This window comes from Physeter macrocephalus, chromosome 11 (assembly GCF_002837175.3).
Source record: "Physeter macrocephalus isolate SW-GA chromosome 11, ASM283717v5, whole genome shotgun sequence".
In the NCBI taxonomy this organism is placed as follows: Eukaryota; Metazoa; Chordata; class Mammalia; order Artiodactyla; family Physeteridae; genus Physeter; species Physeter macrocephalus.
The window spans coordinates 37,635,938-37,653,364 of NC_041224.1; the positions used below are offsets into that span (position 1 = coordinate 37,635,938).

General features: G+C 50.0%; 2 protein-coding genes across 3 annotated transcripts in view; one reads left to right on the forward strand and one right to left on the reverse strand.

The window, feature by feature from the left end:
* FAN1 (FANCD2 and FANCI associated nuclease 1) overlaps positions 1–12,629 on the forward strand; it is a 38,456-nt gene extending 25,827 nt beyond the window's left edge. The window contains exons 10-14 of the mRNA XM_007128815.4: positions 4,320–4,467; positions 8,109–8,212; positions 8,748–8,942; positions 9,551–9,679; positions 12,384–12,629. Coding sequence (XP_007128877.1) covers positions 4,320–4,467; positions 8,109–8,212; positions 8,748–8,942; positions 9,551–9,679; positions 12,384–12,521 — 714 coding nt within the window. The 3' untranslated portion in view covers positions 12,522–12,629. The remainder of the gene's footprint in view (positions 1–4,319; positions 4,468–8,108; positions 8,213–8,747; positions 8,943–9,550; positions 9,680–12,383) is intronic.
* Positions 12,630–16,209: 3,580 nt separating this feature from the next.
* MTMR10 (myotubularin related protein 10) overlaps positions 16,210–17,427 on the reverse strand; it is a 30,940-nt gene continuing 29,722 nt past the window's right edge. For both annotated transcript variants that reach the window (XM_028495175.1, XM_028495173.1), the window contains one exon: positions 16,210–17,073. In XM_028495175.1, the coding sequence (XP_028350976.1) occupies positions 16,477–17,073 (597 nt within the window). In that variant the 3' untranslated portion in view covers positions 16,210–16,476. The remainder of the gene's footprint in view (positions 17,074–17,427) is intronic.

Here is a 17,427-nt window from a genome sequence, read left to right on the forward strand (position 1 = left end):
GCCTGCGCTGCCGACCTGGTTTGCAGAGAGTGCTGAGCTGCACAAGGTGGCGGGGGGCCTGGTGAGAAGTAGGGGGCACCTCCGGAGCTCAGGCCACTCCCGAGGGACGTCCCAGGGTCCCTCTTGGCAGTCCGGGTCCTGAGCCTTACTTTACAGTGGAGAGGGATGCTGTACAGATATACTTTGACAATTTTCCTGACTACTCAGTATAATGGCAGACTCTTGGTGTGTAGGTGTCTAATGCGCGTCCCTTGTTGTTGCCACAGGAAGCCGTCAAGGAGCTTGAAAACCTTTTGTCCCAGAAAGTGTACTGTCCTGACAGCAGAGGCCGGTGGTGGGACCGGCTGGCTCTCAACTTGCACCAGCACCTGAAGCGCCTGGAGCCGGTACTCAGCCGCGGGAGCCGCCCAGCCTTTGTTCAGTTTGGCATACATTTAAAAATATAGCAAACTGTTAATACCTTAAAAATCTAAATGTAATTAGAAGGTTGACTTTTTTTTTTAACTTTTATTTTATATTGGACTATGGTTGATTTAGAACATTGGTTTCTTTTTTTAAAAATTAATTAATTTTTAAATTTTTGGCTGCATTGGGTCTTCGTTGCTATGTGCAGGCTTTCTCTAGTTATGGTGAACGGGGGCTACTCTTTGTTGCGGTGCGCGGGCTTCTCATTGCGGTGGCTTCTCTTGTTGCGGAGCACGGGCTCTAGGCACAGGGGCTTCAGTAGTTGTGGCTCGCGGGCTCTAGAGCGCAGGCTCAGTAGTTGTGGCACACGGGCTTAGTTGCTCTGTGGCATGAGGGATCTTCCCAGACCAGGGCTCGAACTCGTGTCCCCTGCATTGGCAGGCGGATTCTTTTTTTTTTTAGATGAGAGTGAGTTTATTGAGAACAAAGAGCAGAGTTAGTGAGGGGCGCTGCAAATACAGCTGGCCGACTTCCTGATAGACCAGGGAGAACCAACCGTCAGGCAGATTCTAAACTGTGCCACCAGGGAAGCCCCTGGTTTCTTTTTTTTTTAATTTTTATTTTATATTGGACTGTGGTTGATTTACAACGTTGATTTCTTAAACATCCTTCTTTGTCCGTGTTCTTCCAACCCCAGAAGAAGTAGCAGGGGCGCGAACATGGGGGCGACAGTGGGGTTGGTGGGTGTGTCGGCAGCGGCTCGTGTTGGGATTCAGGGATGAAGTTCTAGGGGTGGAGGGAGCTGGAGGGTTAGATGTGTCCGCCTTCACACAGTTTTGGAAATGGTGGTTGTATTCACTGGTTGCCCAGGGCCTCCTGGTAGAAAGATGGATGGAAGGCGTTCCTCCCACCCTGAGACGTGGTGTCTGACTCAGCAGGGCGGGCACCTTCCCTTCCAGGCGCTGCCTTCTCTGTGGCAGGGACCTTGTGAGTCCGAGGGCACGATGGCTGCCAGCTGCTGCAGCCAGCAGGGCGGGGCCTCCCGAGGTGGTGACAGTAGCCCTCTGTGTGGCCACCTGCGGTCCCCTGTCCCTGCCAACCTCGTGTTTGCATTGAACAGAGGGCACTACGGCTCTGGGAGCTTTTGTTTTTCCAGGGGCAGGTCAACTGAATCAGGATGATGGAGGGCTGGAAAATTTGACCACGGGGGTGGATGATGACGTACTATTTTTACTGCCTTAACCTGAAAAGGTGCCTTGTTACCTCAAGTGCTTCCAGCCGGGAGAGCTGTTTCCTCTCCTGCAGGCGGGTGTGGTGCTCCCCGCCTGGCGCTGATTCGGGCTGACAGGGCAGGAGAGACCTCTGGTGGCCCCTCACCTAGCGTGGACAGAGGGTGTGTGTGCACTGCCTGTCTCTTTCATTGAAATAAAGGTTCCAAAGAGTTGATAGACTTTCCCCTTGCTCGGATCTGCTGATAGGAGCATTCACTCATACTCCGAGGTTATCTTTGAGACAGATGGAAAACCCTGGTTCCTTTTCGCCTTTTCCCAAGAATCTTCCTGGCCATGCTCATAACCCCTGTTATTTTGTCACCGTTCCTTCCCTTCTCCACATCAGTCTCCAGGGAGGGCACCTGCCAGCCCAGCAGAGGCTCATGCCTGCAGGTGCCCAGCAGCCGGCCAGGCCAGGCTAAGCCCGAGGCCGCCCCTCCCTGCGGCCCGCCCGGCTCCCACGGGGCTACAGAGCCGGCGGCAGGGCCTCATTCTCTGCTTGATTCCTCTGGACCACCCCACTCTGATGGCCTCATCTTCACTGATTTTCAGGGCTTTTAAAAAACTTTTTATTCTTTTATTGTAGTAAATATATATAACAAAGAAAACTTGCAGTTTAACCATCTCTAGGTATACAGTTCAGTGGCATGAATTATACAGCTGATCCTTGAACAACTCGGGGATCCGGGTGCCGACCCCCCCCTGCCCCCGCACAGTCAGAAATCCACGGATAACTTTGTAGTTGGCCCTCCATTTCTGAGGTCCTGTATCTGCAGATCCAACCAGCTGTGGACCGTGCAGTGCTGTAGTCTTTATTGGAAGAAATCTGTGCATATGTGGGCCCGAGCAGTTCAAAACCGTGTTGTTGAAACATCATCACTGTCTGTTCCCCAAATTTTTCATCCTCCAAACAGACTCTGCTCCTGTAAAACAGTTACTCCTGTTCCCTCCTGCCCCAGTTCCTGGTTACCTCTAATCTGCTTCTGTCTCTAGGAATCTGCCTGTTCTGGGTATTTCCATGAAATACCCAGAAGTGGAATCATGGAATCTTTGTCCTTTTGTGCCTGGCTTATTTCACTCAGCATAACGTCCTCAAGGCTCATCCATGTTGTAGCAGGTGTCAGAATGTCCTTCCCTTTCAAGGCTGAATAATACTCCATTGTGTATACTCCGTTGTTTAAACGGACTACGTTGTGTTGATCCATCCATCTGTCAATGGACACTTGGGTTGTTTCCACTTTTTGGCTGTTGTGAATAGCACTACTGTGTACAAATATCTGTTTGAAACTCTGCTTTCAGTTGTGGTGGGCGTGTACCTGGACGTGAGGTTGCTGGGTCACGTGGTAATTCCACGTATGACTTTGTGAGGAACTGCCAAACTGTTTTTCACAGTATTTGGGTCATTTTTCCATTGTTGCCAGCAAAGCATGAGGGCTCCGATTTCTCCCATATGCCCGCCAACACTTTTTATTGTCCATTTTTCTGAGTACAGTCATCCTAGTGGATGTGAAGTGGTATCCCATGTAGTTTTCAGTATTTTTGTTTATTTGTCCAGCCCTGAATAACCTTAGAAAATGCATAACTCCTTCAAACCTAAGATTCTTCTCCCTATATATGAGGCTCCCTGGGACTGGGAGGTGGTCAGACGGCCGGGCTCCTGCCCTAGAGGTGCCTGCTCTGCATTCCGAGCCCCTGGGTGCCCCGAGCGCCCCCCAGACCAGGTCCCTCTCCCCAGCCTCCTCCGTCTCCTGAGGGTGTGGCAGCTGAGATCGACTGTGTCCACATGTGTGACCAGGACATAGTGTCAGGAGCACGGCTGCTTGTGCCCCAGACATTTGCATCAGGCTCTGTGCTTCTTCTGTGCTCGGCATGGGACCTAAGGGAATGTCCTTGTCTCTGGAAGGGCTGCTTTGCCCACCACTAATTAGCAAAATGAATGATTAATTAACAGTGGGGTTTCCCATCACGTGAAATGAGGGGATGCTGCACAGGGACTTCAGGACCCTGACAGGCGCCGTGCTCTTTGCTAGGCCATCAAGTGCATCACAGCAGGGCTGGCGGATCCGGACGTGCGGACAGGCCACCGCCTCTCGCTGTATCAGAGGGCTGTGCGCCTGCGGGCCTCTCCCAGCTGCCAGAAGTACGCGCACCTCTTCCGTCAGCTCCCAGAAGTCACTGTGGATGATGTCAAACATGTAAGTAAATATTCTCGGGGCACTTGAGGTGCATTTTTGTTTTTATTCCTGAGCACAGCCTTAGAGAGGCTTTCAGCGTGCATTTCTTGTCGACTCCAAAGACCCTCTGGCTTGCTGTGGGCAGCGAGCGAACTGGCCTCGCCCCCGTCCTCACCTGGGCGTGGGGAGGCTGGGCCAGCAGGGGCTGGGACTCTGTAAACTCCTGAGTCAGCAGCTCACAGCCCTTCCGGGTCCGCCTGCCCAGTCAGGGCCCCAGAGAGCAGGGGGCCGGGCGGTGACCTGCGTCCTCATGGGCGCCAAGGTGCGGGTCACATGGCCTGGCACCGCGCGGAGGATGGGTGGTCTTTCGGGGGCGGAGGACAGCGTGTCCTTGGGGTAGCAGGGCCTGGTGCGCAGGGCTGGAGCAGGAGGAAAGCTAATGGCGGTCCTCCCCTCGCCACCCCCGCAGGTGACCGTCACGGGCCGGCTCTGCCCGCAGCCTGGGCCGGGCAAGTCTGTCTTCGTGCTGGAGGCCGGGGGGACCGCGCCTGCCACCGTCCTGTGCTCCGTGGAGGAGCTGGCGCTGGCCCATTACAGACGCTGTGGCTTCGACCAGGGTAACGCCGGGGCCATGTGGCCACAGTGGGCGGTTGTCCCGCCCCACAGCCAGTGTCCGCACCTGCCACCCGTGAGGGCGGCGCTTTCTGGGGGGATGCGAGGAGCGAGGGAGGCCGGGTTGCCCTCAGAGCTCGTGTCAGGCAGGGGTACAGGATGGGGCAGAGGACCACGAGATGCTGCCGATAGCCGCTGGTCAGACCAGGGGAGCCGGGGCCAGGCTGCTTCCAAGAGGGACCGGCAGTCTGGGGGGGTGGGTGGCGTTAAGGGAATGGAGGGCCGAGCCCTGGTAGGACGTCACGCCTGGGACCAGAGACATGGTTAGAAGAGTTGTGGGTCAAATTCCTTGTAAAATGAGCTCTCCAGCCCATGCGAGGGAGGAGAGCAAATGTCAGTAAGAATTGGAGCTTTTCCCATCTTCCTTCCTAAGAAACGTGCGCGATCACCCACCCCTCCAGCCACGCCCGCTCTGCTGCGTCTCCTTGGAGCTGAGGCCTCACAGTGAAATGACAGACGTGACCTCGCGAGAGAGGAAACACCGCTGGTTCCCGCTGAACCGGGCTGCTGTGTGTGGGTGGGGGGTGTGCACGGGCGTGTACGGCTGCAAGGCAGGTGGTCTGCGGCCCCTCAGGGGTGAGTGGGACTTTGCTCTTTGAGCCGCTGATGAGATGCTCTCTGTGTCTCAGGCCAGATGTGCAGAGGGACCAGGACCAGGTGCCCCTGGTTCTCTTCTTTCTGGGGTGCTTGGCATCCTCTTTGTTCAGACTTTGTAGGTTTCACTCGGAAGCCGTTTTCTGAACCGTGTAGAGCCCAAGTGGGAATTAATTCTGCCTGGTTCCAGGAACTGGGAGCCAAGGACTCCCATTGGCCATCGAGGGGAGGGGAGGAGGGCTGGGGAGGGCACCCGGCATCTCTGCTGCTCCTCGGGGGTGAAGGCGCCAGAGGGAGAGACCCCACGGCTGGCAGATGCACTGGAACCTCAGGGAGGTGATAAGCATCCCTGGCCAGGGAGGGGATGCAGCAGGCCAGCCAGGACGGGCCTGGACCTGGATCCTGTCCCTCGCTTCCTCCCAAGCCTGTGTGTCCTTTGTCCCCTCTGAGTGCTGGGAGCAGCCCCCAGCCCCCCTCCCGGCCCCCAGGCCATCCTGGGGATGTCCCCGGCATGCGGGTCTCAGCCAGGAGACGCCGAGGGCAAGGGGTCCACGTTCGGGAGTTGGGCCTGGCCATTTGAGAAACACCTGAGTAAGACAAGTGGTGACTCGTGTGCGACGGCCTGTGTGCTGTCAGCAGCCCAGGCACCGGTGTCCAGACACAGTGGAGGGGCCACGCCCATCTGCCCACACGTGTGGGGCCTGCGCCGGGTCCTGAGGGTTGTCACCTGAGAGCAGCACAGAGGTGTCTTAAGATCGTCTGCTTGTCCCTCCCGTCCACTGGAGGTGGCTCGGCTTGTGTGTGTCCCTGTCAGCCCTCTTCCCTTCTTCCATTCTTTCTTCGATTTTGACCTCAGAGAAGGAGCTGCAAATTCAGTGCTTTGTCTAAGGCCAGACTAAAGAAAAGACCGTGAGAATTTGCCTTATAATTGGTAAAAGGAACTGGTTAGTCTCTGTCCTTAGTGAATGTACTGAATAGAAAAGTAACATAAAAACCGTGAGGGAACCGCAGAGGAAGTTGCAGCTGCCCATCAGGGCAACGACGACGGCTGGGCAGTTACCTTGGAGGGACTGGGACTGGGCGGGGCTTTAGCCTTTTCTTAAAAATAACTTGTTATTAATGTCATGGAAGCTGCGGAACATGCCTTTATGGGAAAGCAGAGAGGTGTGCGGAGCTCCCTGCGCCCCCTGCTTCACCCAGCACTCCTCCACCCGCCGTCCCCCCTAATGTTGGAAGCAGACCCCAGACCTTGGCTCCTGTGGTCACTCCCAGGGGGCCCACGGGTTCGGTCCACATGTCCAGGCCAGACCCCCCATGTCTGTGCTGAAGGGTCACTAGGTTGAAGAGCACTCAGGTATCTTCACGTATGTGAAAATCAGGACATCATTTCACTGGCGTGTGATGTGATCATTCAGATGAGTGAGGACACAGAACGACCCCGCAGGAGGGGACCTCGTAACACACGGGCCTATCTCTGCTGTGTGTCCAAGGTGATGGTTAAGATGAACCTGTGTGACGTTTGTATCGCTTACCGGGAAGGTGATGCTACTGAGGACGAAGTGCACACGCCAGTCAGGACAGAGATACAGGAGACACGGAAGGTTAGGAATAAAAGAACAGAATGCAGGATCGGTCCCTACGGCGGTGGTGGGAGCCCTGTAACCCGGCGTCAAGGGAGGAACAGCAGGCCCTGGGCAGGCGGCTGCCGGCTGGGAGCCGCACGCAGCGAATGCTTTCAGTTTAGCCACGAGCTTGAAAGACAGACGGACAGTTCCGACTCTGGAATATCAGTTTTTTTATAAAATATTTTTTTCCTTTATTAAAGTTGATGCAGTGAACCTGAGCAGAACCCTGCTGTGGGTCTTTCCTCTGGAGAAGGTTTGGTGTGAGGGCGACCTCAGACCCTCTGGGGAGGTTTCTTTCAGAGTTCCTCAGAAGGATCTCCCCAAATGATTGGACTTAACAGCACCAACGCACGCCAACGGCTCAGGGTTCAGGGATGCTGCTGTCCAGGGTGGAGAGCCAGGCTTGCCTCCCTCTGGCCCGGCAGGCATGCAGGGCCCCAGGGCGAGGCTTCAGCTGGCGGCCCGAGTGGGTAGCGGAGGACGGCCTGCGGGGCAGGGGCCAGCTGAGGGGGCGCACAGCGCAGCCTGGATGGGGAGGAGGGCCAGGGCTGCCTCCATTGGGCCTTGATAGGGACCTGTGCTGCCTCTGACCTCGTGTGTGATGCCTGGGGCCCACTGGCCGGAGAGATGCTGCAGCCTGTTTGGGGGCGCAGGCGTCAGGTGCGCCGAGGGGCCAGGTGGGGCTCGGCTCGCTCCGGGAGGCCCCGGCCCTGCAGACCCTGCTCTGCCGTTCACACGGCCTGGGGCTGGGCCTGGCCTCTCTGAGGTCACCGCCCCATCGTGTGGTCTGGATGTGGGGTGAAGGGGGCGTCTGGACTAGGTGATCTCTGACGCGGAAGCTTTCTGTAAAACCCCGAGTCTTAGAAACGCTGGGCACGGTGTCCAGGCCGAGGCAGAGGAGTACTGGGTGGAGGAGGCGAATGGGGTCAGAGGGCACAGGCTCCCAGTGCGCTCAGACTCCTTCCCAGAGGGCTTTTCCAAGTGAGGCCGAGGGACCCCCTGCCCCAGAGCCCCTCAGGGGATGCCCCCGCTTCCGAACCCACCGAATGGAACCCCCAGAGCCCGAGGAGGGAATCTGCTTTTATTTATTTTTAAACGTGTTCCTTAGGTTTTTCCACTCTAGCTCCAAAACGTGCATTTGAATTTTCTCATGGTTACTAAGATTTTTTGCCTTTAAACAAGGCTTCTGTATATAAGCAATATAATGTAAAAAAAATGACCTAGGAATGGAACAAAAACAGCATTTGCATTTGAATGTAAAATATTTGCTATTTTCTTCAAATTGAGTAGGCAGTAGGATATGGTGGTGGTTTTTAAAAAAAACAGAAGAAATGGATTTTTCTTGTGTGTGTGTGACTTTGTCTCAGGGATTCACGGGGAAGGGTCCACCTTCAGCACGCTGTACGGCCTCCTCCTATGGGATGTCATCTTCATGGACGGGGTACCAGACGCCTTCAGAAACGCCTACCAGGTACTCACAGCACGTTTTCAGGCAGCAGAGACTCCTGCACACGCGTGAGTCACTCCCGCCTGGGTGCCCCGCCTCTGCAGCCATCAGAAACCTGCCCCTCTTTTGGATCCTGGTGCTAATTCCACCATAAGAATGACTTTTAATTTTAAAATGTGATTCATACAATTTAAAATGTAAGTATGTTAAGTTTTAAACTTTAAGCCTGCTTTACTGGAATCATTCTGTTTGAAACTTTTAGTGTAAGTTTCTTCAGCTTCACCCTGGTGGGCCCAGGTGCTCTCACATGCTTTGTCACATGTGCCGGCTAAGAGTTCCACCAGTTTAACCTAAAAGCTCCTTTTGCAAATTATTACTCTAAAAAACCCAGTGTAATAAGTTGCTTTTATATCAGATTACTTAGGTAATTTTTACATATCTTTTGAGAAAAAGAACGCATCAACTTCATCAGATTGGCCAGTTTCCAAATTTGATCTTGACTCTTCTCATGACTCCGGCCTCCCCAGGCACAGAGTGAGCTTATTTTCCCTGTACACAGGCGGCCCCGCTGGACCTCTGCACGGACAGCTTCTTCGCCAGCAGAGCACCAGCCATCGAGGCCCGGCTGCGGCAGATTCACGGTGCCCCCGCGGAGAGCCTGCGGGCCTGGGTGGCAGCCGCGTGGCAGGCCCAGGAAGGCAGGGTGGCCTCCCTTGTCAGCTGGGATCGCTTTGCTTCGCTTCAGCAAGCCCAGGTGATGGTCTGCAGGCAGGATTCCTTGAGGCGGGGTGTCCTTTTGGCAACTGTAACAAAACACACACACGTATGCCTACACGCACGTGTATGTGTGAGGGTATATATGCACGCACACGTATGTGTGTGTGTGTGTATGTGTGGTACCCCAGCCCACAGGCCTGTGTTACTGAAGTAACAATCACAACCATGAACAAGCCTCAGTTATGCCTTCTGCCCATTTGGTTGGCACCTTCCCTTGGCCTGGCCTGTGGCCCCTGGAGGGTGGACACCGTCCCTGTCCTGTGACTGCAGGCCTCTGAGGGTCATCACTGTCACATTCCTGAGTGCTTACCCCCAATTCCCTCTTCCTTAGCTGCTCCCCGGATGTTCCTGACCGGGCAGAAGGTTGGTAACTGACCCAAGGAGAAGTGGTCCCCAGAGCTTGCCGGGGGCATTTTAGCCCCTGGCTCTGGAGCCCCGGCACAAGCGGCAGAAGGGCACTTGGTGTTCCTGGACGCATCTCTGCTGAATGACACATGGAGTCCCTGCCCCATCTCACAGTCACTGGGAGGGCTTCAGGGTCTCCGTCCCAGGGGAGGGCTGACTGTCCCTGTGTTTCGTGTCCAGGATCTTGTGTCCTGCCTGGGGGGCCCCATCCTCAGTGGTGTGTGCCGGCGCCTGGCCGTGGACTTCCGACACTGCCGAGGCGGCCTCCCTGACCTGGTGGTGTGGAGCTCCCAAAGTCACCACGTTAAGGTCAGTTGAGCCAGAATGGAGTGTCATGTTGGTAACTTTAATGATCAACCTAATCAAAGGCCACAATCTAGGCATTTCTAGCATGGTGGTTGACAAGGCCGAATCCCTTGAAGGCTGCTGGACTGAGGGCTGGGGTGGTTCAGTGGCTGTTGGCAGAGGTGCCCTCGGTGCTGGCATGTGGGCCTCTCTGCAGGCAGCTCCCCCGATGGCAGCGTATTTCATCCGAGCAGGTGAGTGAGAAGGGTCAGGGTGTGAGCAAGACGGAAGTCAGTCTCTTAGCAGCTGATCTTGGCAGTGAAGTTCCGTTGCTTTTGCTGTGTCCACTGTTAGCAGCAAGTCCACACTCAAGGGTGGAGATTTTGCAGGTGTGAGCACCAGGAAGCCAGGATGGTTGGGAGCTGTTTTCTAAGCTCCAGGAGTGAGCACTTCCTCATGTGTTGTAGGCTGGATGCCTCCCTTGCCTCACCATGCTGCCCATCACAGGCTGGTGGCTTCCTTATTATTGAGTTTTGAGATGAAAAAAAAACCTCTGGTACAAGTCCTTTGTGACAAAGTCACAAACTAATCTGTTCTTTAATGAATCATGCTTCCAGTGTCATATGACGTCTCTGACTGTAATTGTGGATTTGGTTCTTTCTCCCTTGCAGTTATATCAATGTTTGCTTCATATATTATTCGATGTATAAACCTAGGGTTGTCATGTCTTCTTGATGAATTGAACTCTTTATCATTATGAAATGACCTTCCTTTATTCCGGGGTTCTTTGCTCTGAAGTTGAACTGATATATAGCCACTCCAGCTTTCTTTTGGTTAGTGTTAATGTGATACTTTTTCTGTTCTCTTACATTTAACATATTTTTTCTTTATATTTGAGTTTCTTATATATTCTTGTAGGCAGCATTTACCTGGGTCTTACTTTTTAATCTAATTTGACAACCTCTGCCTTTTAATTGGGTATTTGGAACATTTACATTTAGTGTTGTTCATGTTTGGCTTTAAACCTGTCATCTATTTTTGTTTTTTTTTTAAAGGATGCACTTATAAATTTATTTCTTTTTTAAATTTATTTTTGGCTGCATTGGGTCTTCATCGCTGCATGTGGGCTTTCTCTAGTTGTGGCAAGTGGGGGCTACTCTTTGTTAAAGTGTGCAGGCCTCTTATTGCGGTGGCCTCTTGTTGTGGAGCATGGGCTCTAGGTGTGAGGGCTTCAGTAGTTGCAGCACTCGGGCTCAGTAGTTGTGGCTCGCAGGCTCTAGAGCACAGGCTCAGTAGTTGTGGCGAACGGGCTTAGTTGCTCCACAGCACGTGGGATCTTCATTTATCATGCACATAACAACAGTATATTTTTATGCACATAACAGTATATTTTTATATCTCCTCTCCCAGCCTTTGTGCTGTGTTCATACATCATACCTCGACATGTTATAAACCCTGTGGCACATTATTTTTGCTTTCTACAGTTGACTGAGTCTTTGTATTTACTCATGTTAGATACAAATTCTGTTTGTTATTCCTTTATATAGATCCAGATTTCCATGTACTATCATTCTCTTCTTGACTGAAGAACTTCCTTTAACATTTCTGCAAATGGAGGTCTGCTAGTAATGAATTATTTAGGTTTCATATATTGATATTTTAAGACTTTAAGTCTTTGTTTTTGAAAGATATTTTTTTCTGGGCAAAGAATTCTGTTGACAGTTTTTTTTCAACACCTTAAAATATTGGTCCACTGTTGTCTAGCTTGTATTGTTTTCAACGAGAAATCAGAAGTCTTTCCCCTCTGGCTTTTAAAAATTCTGGCTGCTTTTAAGAGATTCATTTTTTCACTGATTATGCAATTTAGTTATGATGTTTCTTAGTGTCGTGTTCTTTATGGTTCTGTGCTTGGGGTTCACTGAGCTTCTTGGATCTTTGGGTTTAGTTTCCATCAAATTTAAAAAAATTTTGGCCATGATTTCTTCAAATATTTTACTCTGTCTTCTTTCCTTTGGGGACTCTAATTAAACTAGTCTTAGGTTGCTGAAATGCTCTCTTCATTAAAAATTTTTTTTCTAGACTTCATTTTGGATAGTTTTTATTGCTGTGTTTTGAATTTTGGTGATCTGCAGTGGACAAAACTGACACAGTGATACTTTCATGGAGCTGATATGGAATGAGCAGTTTTATCTTGTGATGAACACCATGAAGAAGTGCATAGGAAGGACCCTTCTTAGAGATGAATTTAAGCTGAGCACGGAAGGAGAAGACGTCAGACACGTGACGAACAGGGAGACATGTCCTAGGCGGCGGGAACAGCAAGCGTGATGAATGTCTGCCCTTTGGTTGGGCAGATGTTGTCTGTCTTGGGAACTGAGAGGAAGCCTTTGGTGTGGTTGGCAGGTGCCAGATTACACAGTTTTGTAGGTCATGGCAAGAAGTTTGGGTTTAATTGCAGACCTGACAAAAAGTGATTGAGGGGTGTTAAACAGGAGAGTAACAGTGCAGCGTGTGCTTTAAAACTGTTTTTCAACTGCTGTATTACGACTCGATTTCCTACTTCTCCGTGAACTGGTTTCTACAGAAAAGGAAACTTTCTCGTTGAATTTCATATGTGTATGTTTAGTTGCTATACATATGTAAGTACAGCAGCATAGAGGATAAGCCATCTAAATAGTTGTCAGTGGAAACTACCGTAACTTACCTGAATGACCCTTCTGTCTCCCAGCTGGTGGAAGTGAAGGGCCCCAGTGACCGTCTTTCGCAAAAGCAGATGATCTGGCTGGATGAGCTGCACCGGCTGGGGGCGGACGTGGAGGTCTGCCACGTGGCTGCAGTCGGAGCCAAGAGCAGGGGCCCCAACTGAGAGCCGTGGGCTTGGGAGCATCTCAGAGCATCAGAAGCGTCAAGTGTCGCTACATCTTATTTAATTTTGATTTTGTTGTTGTCGTAATAAACCTGGCAGTATAAGGACTCATCGCTGTACAGTGTCTGTGTATCGCAAACCTTGGTATTGGCTTCAGCACACTCGCCGATTCCACACAGCAGGTAATGAACTTCTAAAAAGGTCAGAACCACCTTGGTGGCTGTTTCAGGAGCTAGATGCATCTGACTTACAGGAAAGCTGGAAACCCCCCCAAAAGGAGATGATTCACAGCTTTGGGTCTTTTATAAAAGGAGCATACACAATGTTTCTTTCTAAAAAGTATATTGGAAATGGAGATTCCTTAATTTATCTGTGTTTTTCTATACTGCCCTTACACATTTGGCTGCTTTTTAAAATTCTTGTTTTATGATTATCCAAGAAGGGCATAAACAAACAGATGAAACTATGATTTCTTTAGGAATTAAGAAACAAATTCTCATTAGCTTCCTTATTATTTCTGTCAGTGCTTGCTCTCGTTGGGCCTGTGTCACCAAAGGGAGGGACAGTTGTTATCAAAGGCAGTTGTCCCTTTTTGTCCTTCTTGGGAACATCCCTAATGACTAGAGGCAATTTCCTGTATACATACAGATCTCATTTTATTGTGCTTTGCAGATACTGCGTTTGTATAAATCGAAGGTCTGGGGCAGCCCTGTGTCGAGCAAGTCTATCAATCAATCAGCACCATTTTTCCAGCAGTATTTGCTCGCTTCAGGTCTATGGGTCACATTTGGCTAATTCTCACAATATTTTAAACTTCTTCATCATCATTATATTTGTTATGGTATGACTTGCTGAAGGCTCAGATGATGGTTAGTATATTTTAGCAGGACAGTATTTTAGAATACTTCAAGGTAAGAACCCTCTTTTTGGACATAATGCTACTGCACACTTAGACTACAGTATAGTGGAAATATAACTTTTATGTGCACTGGAAAGCCAGCAAACTCACATGACTTGCCTTATCGAGATACTCGCTTTATTGTGGGGCTCTGGAACTGACCTGCAGTAGCTCCAAGGTGTGCAAGTACCGGGCTGCCCGTCACTGTCGGAAGAGCCTTGGGCTGGGGAAGGTGGACGCAGGAAGGGGTTTATCAGAACGGTAGGCCCAGGCGTGGCGGGCCAGGCTCCCACTCCCAGAGACTAGTTCCAAGACCTTCCTTCTTAAGGAAATGGTACTCCCCAGCTTTTTAATTTGTTAAATGGAAGGACAAGTTAGAGACTGGTCCATGAACCCACATGGCCGTGACAACAGCCAGTTGTGAACTGAGGTTAGAAATGTTACCGATCTCTGCCTTGCTTTACAGCAGGCAGAGCGTCGGGTGGACGACACACAGGCACGGCTGAAGAAAAGACCCTCGCTTCTCGATGCTCTGTGTTCTCGCAGGGGATTCGTATTGACAACGAAGGCAACGATTCCTGTGGAAATTTTATTAGCAGTCAACACTTCCTTCACATTCACCACTGCTGAAAAGCAGGGTCTCTCACCTTCCTGCACATCCTACTTTAACCCGAGTCACAGTCAATTTTAGGCACAAAGGTTTTCATTTTCTCTCAAAATCAAGTTTTAACTGCTTGAGGTTACTGCTACAGCAAGCAGATTTTGTTGAAGGACGCGTTGAATAGTTTTCACCCTGTGTTAGCACAGATTAATATACTTTCTTAAATAAAGTTAGAAATTTTTGGTTTCCATCACAAAACAACAGTAAGACATGGTACACCTTTTAAGTCCGATCCTAGTGAGTCCGGAGCTGCCTGACACCTGTGTGGCCCTCTGTCAGCACAGGCTCCGTGTCCGCGTCCAGAACCACGTTCGGACTCTGTCCCCACACGTCCTCCGTGCCAGGAGCGGTGCCAGGCAGCTCTGCAGGGGCCAGGACTCAAGGCTGTAATAGTTGTTTTTCATATTATGCACGATAAAATTGTGGCACAATAATCATTATATAACAACTGTTCAGCAAAAATAAAACAAAAACCTATATTTTACTACATTTGATTATCGTACAAAAATATGCACATTTTCTATTTTAAAACAGTAGTAATAGTACCTAATCATTTTTAAACTTGCAAGTTAACCAAAAAAATTACTAAAAGGGTTAAAATAAATGTGAGAGGGAAGAAAGCTATAAAGAAGTAAATGCTCAACCCCGCAAAAAACAAGAACAAATTTAGAACAATTTGTAATAATAAAAAAGCAGCCTAATGAAAAAGGAAGAAGAATTATTACACTTCCAGTGGCAGGATATGCTGTGGGGTTTTCAGGGGACCGGAGCTGGTTTCCAATCAAGGACTTTAAAACGTTTAATGGCAACAGTGCTATTTATATAAACTAAGAAAGCCCTTAACTTTCTAGACAAGTTGGCAAAGCACTGGGTTTATCCACACGATTGGATTTCCTAAGACTGCATAGGAACTTCTGTTCCTGAAAGTTCAGAGACATTATCCAACCATTTTTAAAAGGCAAATAATTCAAATAGAAACATCTATTTGTTACATATAAAGGTAAAACACACTGTTTTGAAAAAACTTGTTTTAGAAAAGGACATAAGCTAACTAGATACTTTACTATAAACGTTTGTTAAAAAGCTTAAGATGGCAGTTTAAGAAACCCTAAATAACAGCCACATTGAAGACACCCGTCTTTTACACAGAAGCGAGGGATGTCGGGGAGGCTGTGACCAGCATGGCCACAGTAAGCTCCAGCTCTGGCCCACAGCTTTGGCTCGGCTCTTGTGACACAACCTGAAAACGGGAATTTGAGACGAGAGCACACCTCTGTCTGCACCTCTGAACACCTGTCACAGGTTGGGTGGGGCGGGGTGCTCTCTCCATTTGTTACAGTGGCAGTATTTTGAGAGAAGTCCTTTGTTACTCTCCTGTCCTCCCTTCCTAAGCACTGAGCACTCAGGTGACCTGACTTAAGACCTCATCACTGATTTCCAAGGGAAAGTGCCCCCGGGAGTGCTCCCCACTGGACTCTGACGAGGCCTCTACTTTGAGGGTGGGTGTCAGTGATGCTGCCGCACCGACCCGGACCCTGCCTCAGACCCCGTGTTCAGTGACTTTCAGAGGGATGTGTGCCTCTCGGGACTCCTGGCTGTCGGTACGATGCTGAGTGTGACCAGCCTCTTTCCAATGTGCAGTGGGACTTTGACACCCTAATTTAAAAAACAAATTATGTTTTACTCTCTGTTCTTCATATCTTAATGTCAAAGGCACTTCTAAATTTAATTAATTATCTATAGCAAATGCTTTTAAAGTCAACAGTGCATATCATTTTAAAGTTAGTCCTAAGGAAACTCAGGATTTTAAAACACAGTGGTCTACGGCCCCAAAGTGATCTAAAATAAATTACAGCGTGAGAACACACAACTCTCAGGTGAGCTCAACTGGAGATAACAGAAAGTGACCAGATAAATACACAAATACCTACTAACGCCCACTGGGGGTTTACTGGATGCTTCTTGAAAATATACTAAACACTAATTTCTTAACTCTCCTGATGTCTGCTTCTCTGGGCTGCTAATCCAACTGAGTGAGGATCAGGGAACCTTTAGGAGGTGATTGGAAAAATGGATGTAGACAAGATAAATGTCCCAGACAAAACCTGATTAGTTTGACCACAGTAATAAGATCATGGGAATGTCTGCCTGCAAATGATCTAAAAATGAGCCAGACCTAGAATGATAGAAAGAGGACATAAATAACAAAAGTTATGACTATCTTTTAAAAATATTGTGAAGGAAGCATAATTCAACATGTTTTAAATTATTAGTGCAAATTTCAACTGTTATTCTTACGTATAGAACGATTAGAGCTTCAAACGCCTCAGCCAGCAGTTTTACTTCAGAGGAGAAGGTCTCTCGCTCCCTCAGGACGTTCAGAAAGCCACTCCACCTCAGTCTTCATTTGCTAGCGTCTCAGTAGATAACCATATTTTGGCCCCACTTAAAAACTTGCCTAGCGGTGTCCCTGAAATGCTCCGTCTGCACAGATTGCCCACTGGCGAAAAGGGGAATGAGGAGGAGAGGAAGTCCGGCGTCCCCGGGGCGTCGTGCGGGTCGCCAGCGTGGAAGTACAGCCTGCTCTGGACCAGCTCGGGGTAGGGGGCTTCCGGGGGGCTGCCCTGGGGCTGCCGCAGCGCCCTGCTCAGCACGTCCACCTCGTCCGCCAGCAGGGAGACCTTGTGGAAGGCCGTGATGAAGCCCCCGCGCTGGATCTGGGCCTCGGGGACCCAGCGGAAGTAGCAGAGTTTCCACAGTTTGATGTGCATTCCGGAGAGAAGCGGCAGAATCACCCCGTGCAGGTCGGCCGGCTTGGAGAACCACTCTCGGAAGTACTGCTCCGCACCCCTGTCCTGGCTGTCGCTCTGCTCAGGGGGGTCTGGCTTTACTTTTAATATTAATGAATTTCTCCTGGGAAGTAACTCTTGGTCACTGATGATTCCATTCTTTAAGGAAGCTGGCATTCCTCTTAGTGTGGAGCTGTAGCTTTTCTGTAGAGAAGAGAGATTTTAGCATTATTTTCCTGGAGCTTCCCTTTTTAGAAAGACAGTAGAAGTGTAATGGTAAATATAAACTCGGTATTAGGAAAAACTGGTAGAATTTCAACCTTAAAGAATATTTTGTTCCTTCCCTGGTAATACTTATTCCAATCCTCCTCCATTGTAGTTTAACACTTTTAGGCCTTGACTCTGCCTAGGCTGTAGCCTGTGTGGGGGTGGGGGGAGATATATCCTATCCATTATAGGCAGACCTCAGAGATACAGTGGGTTCGGTTCCAGACACTGGAGTAAAGCGAGTATCGCAATAAAGCAAGTCACACGAAGTTTCTGGTTTCCCAGTGCATA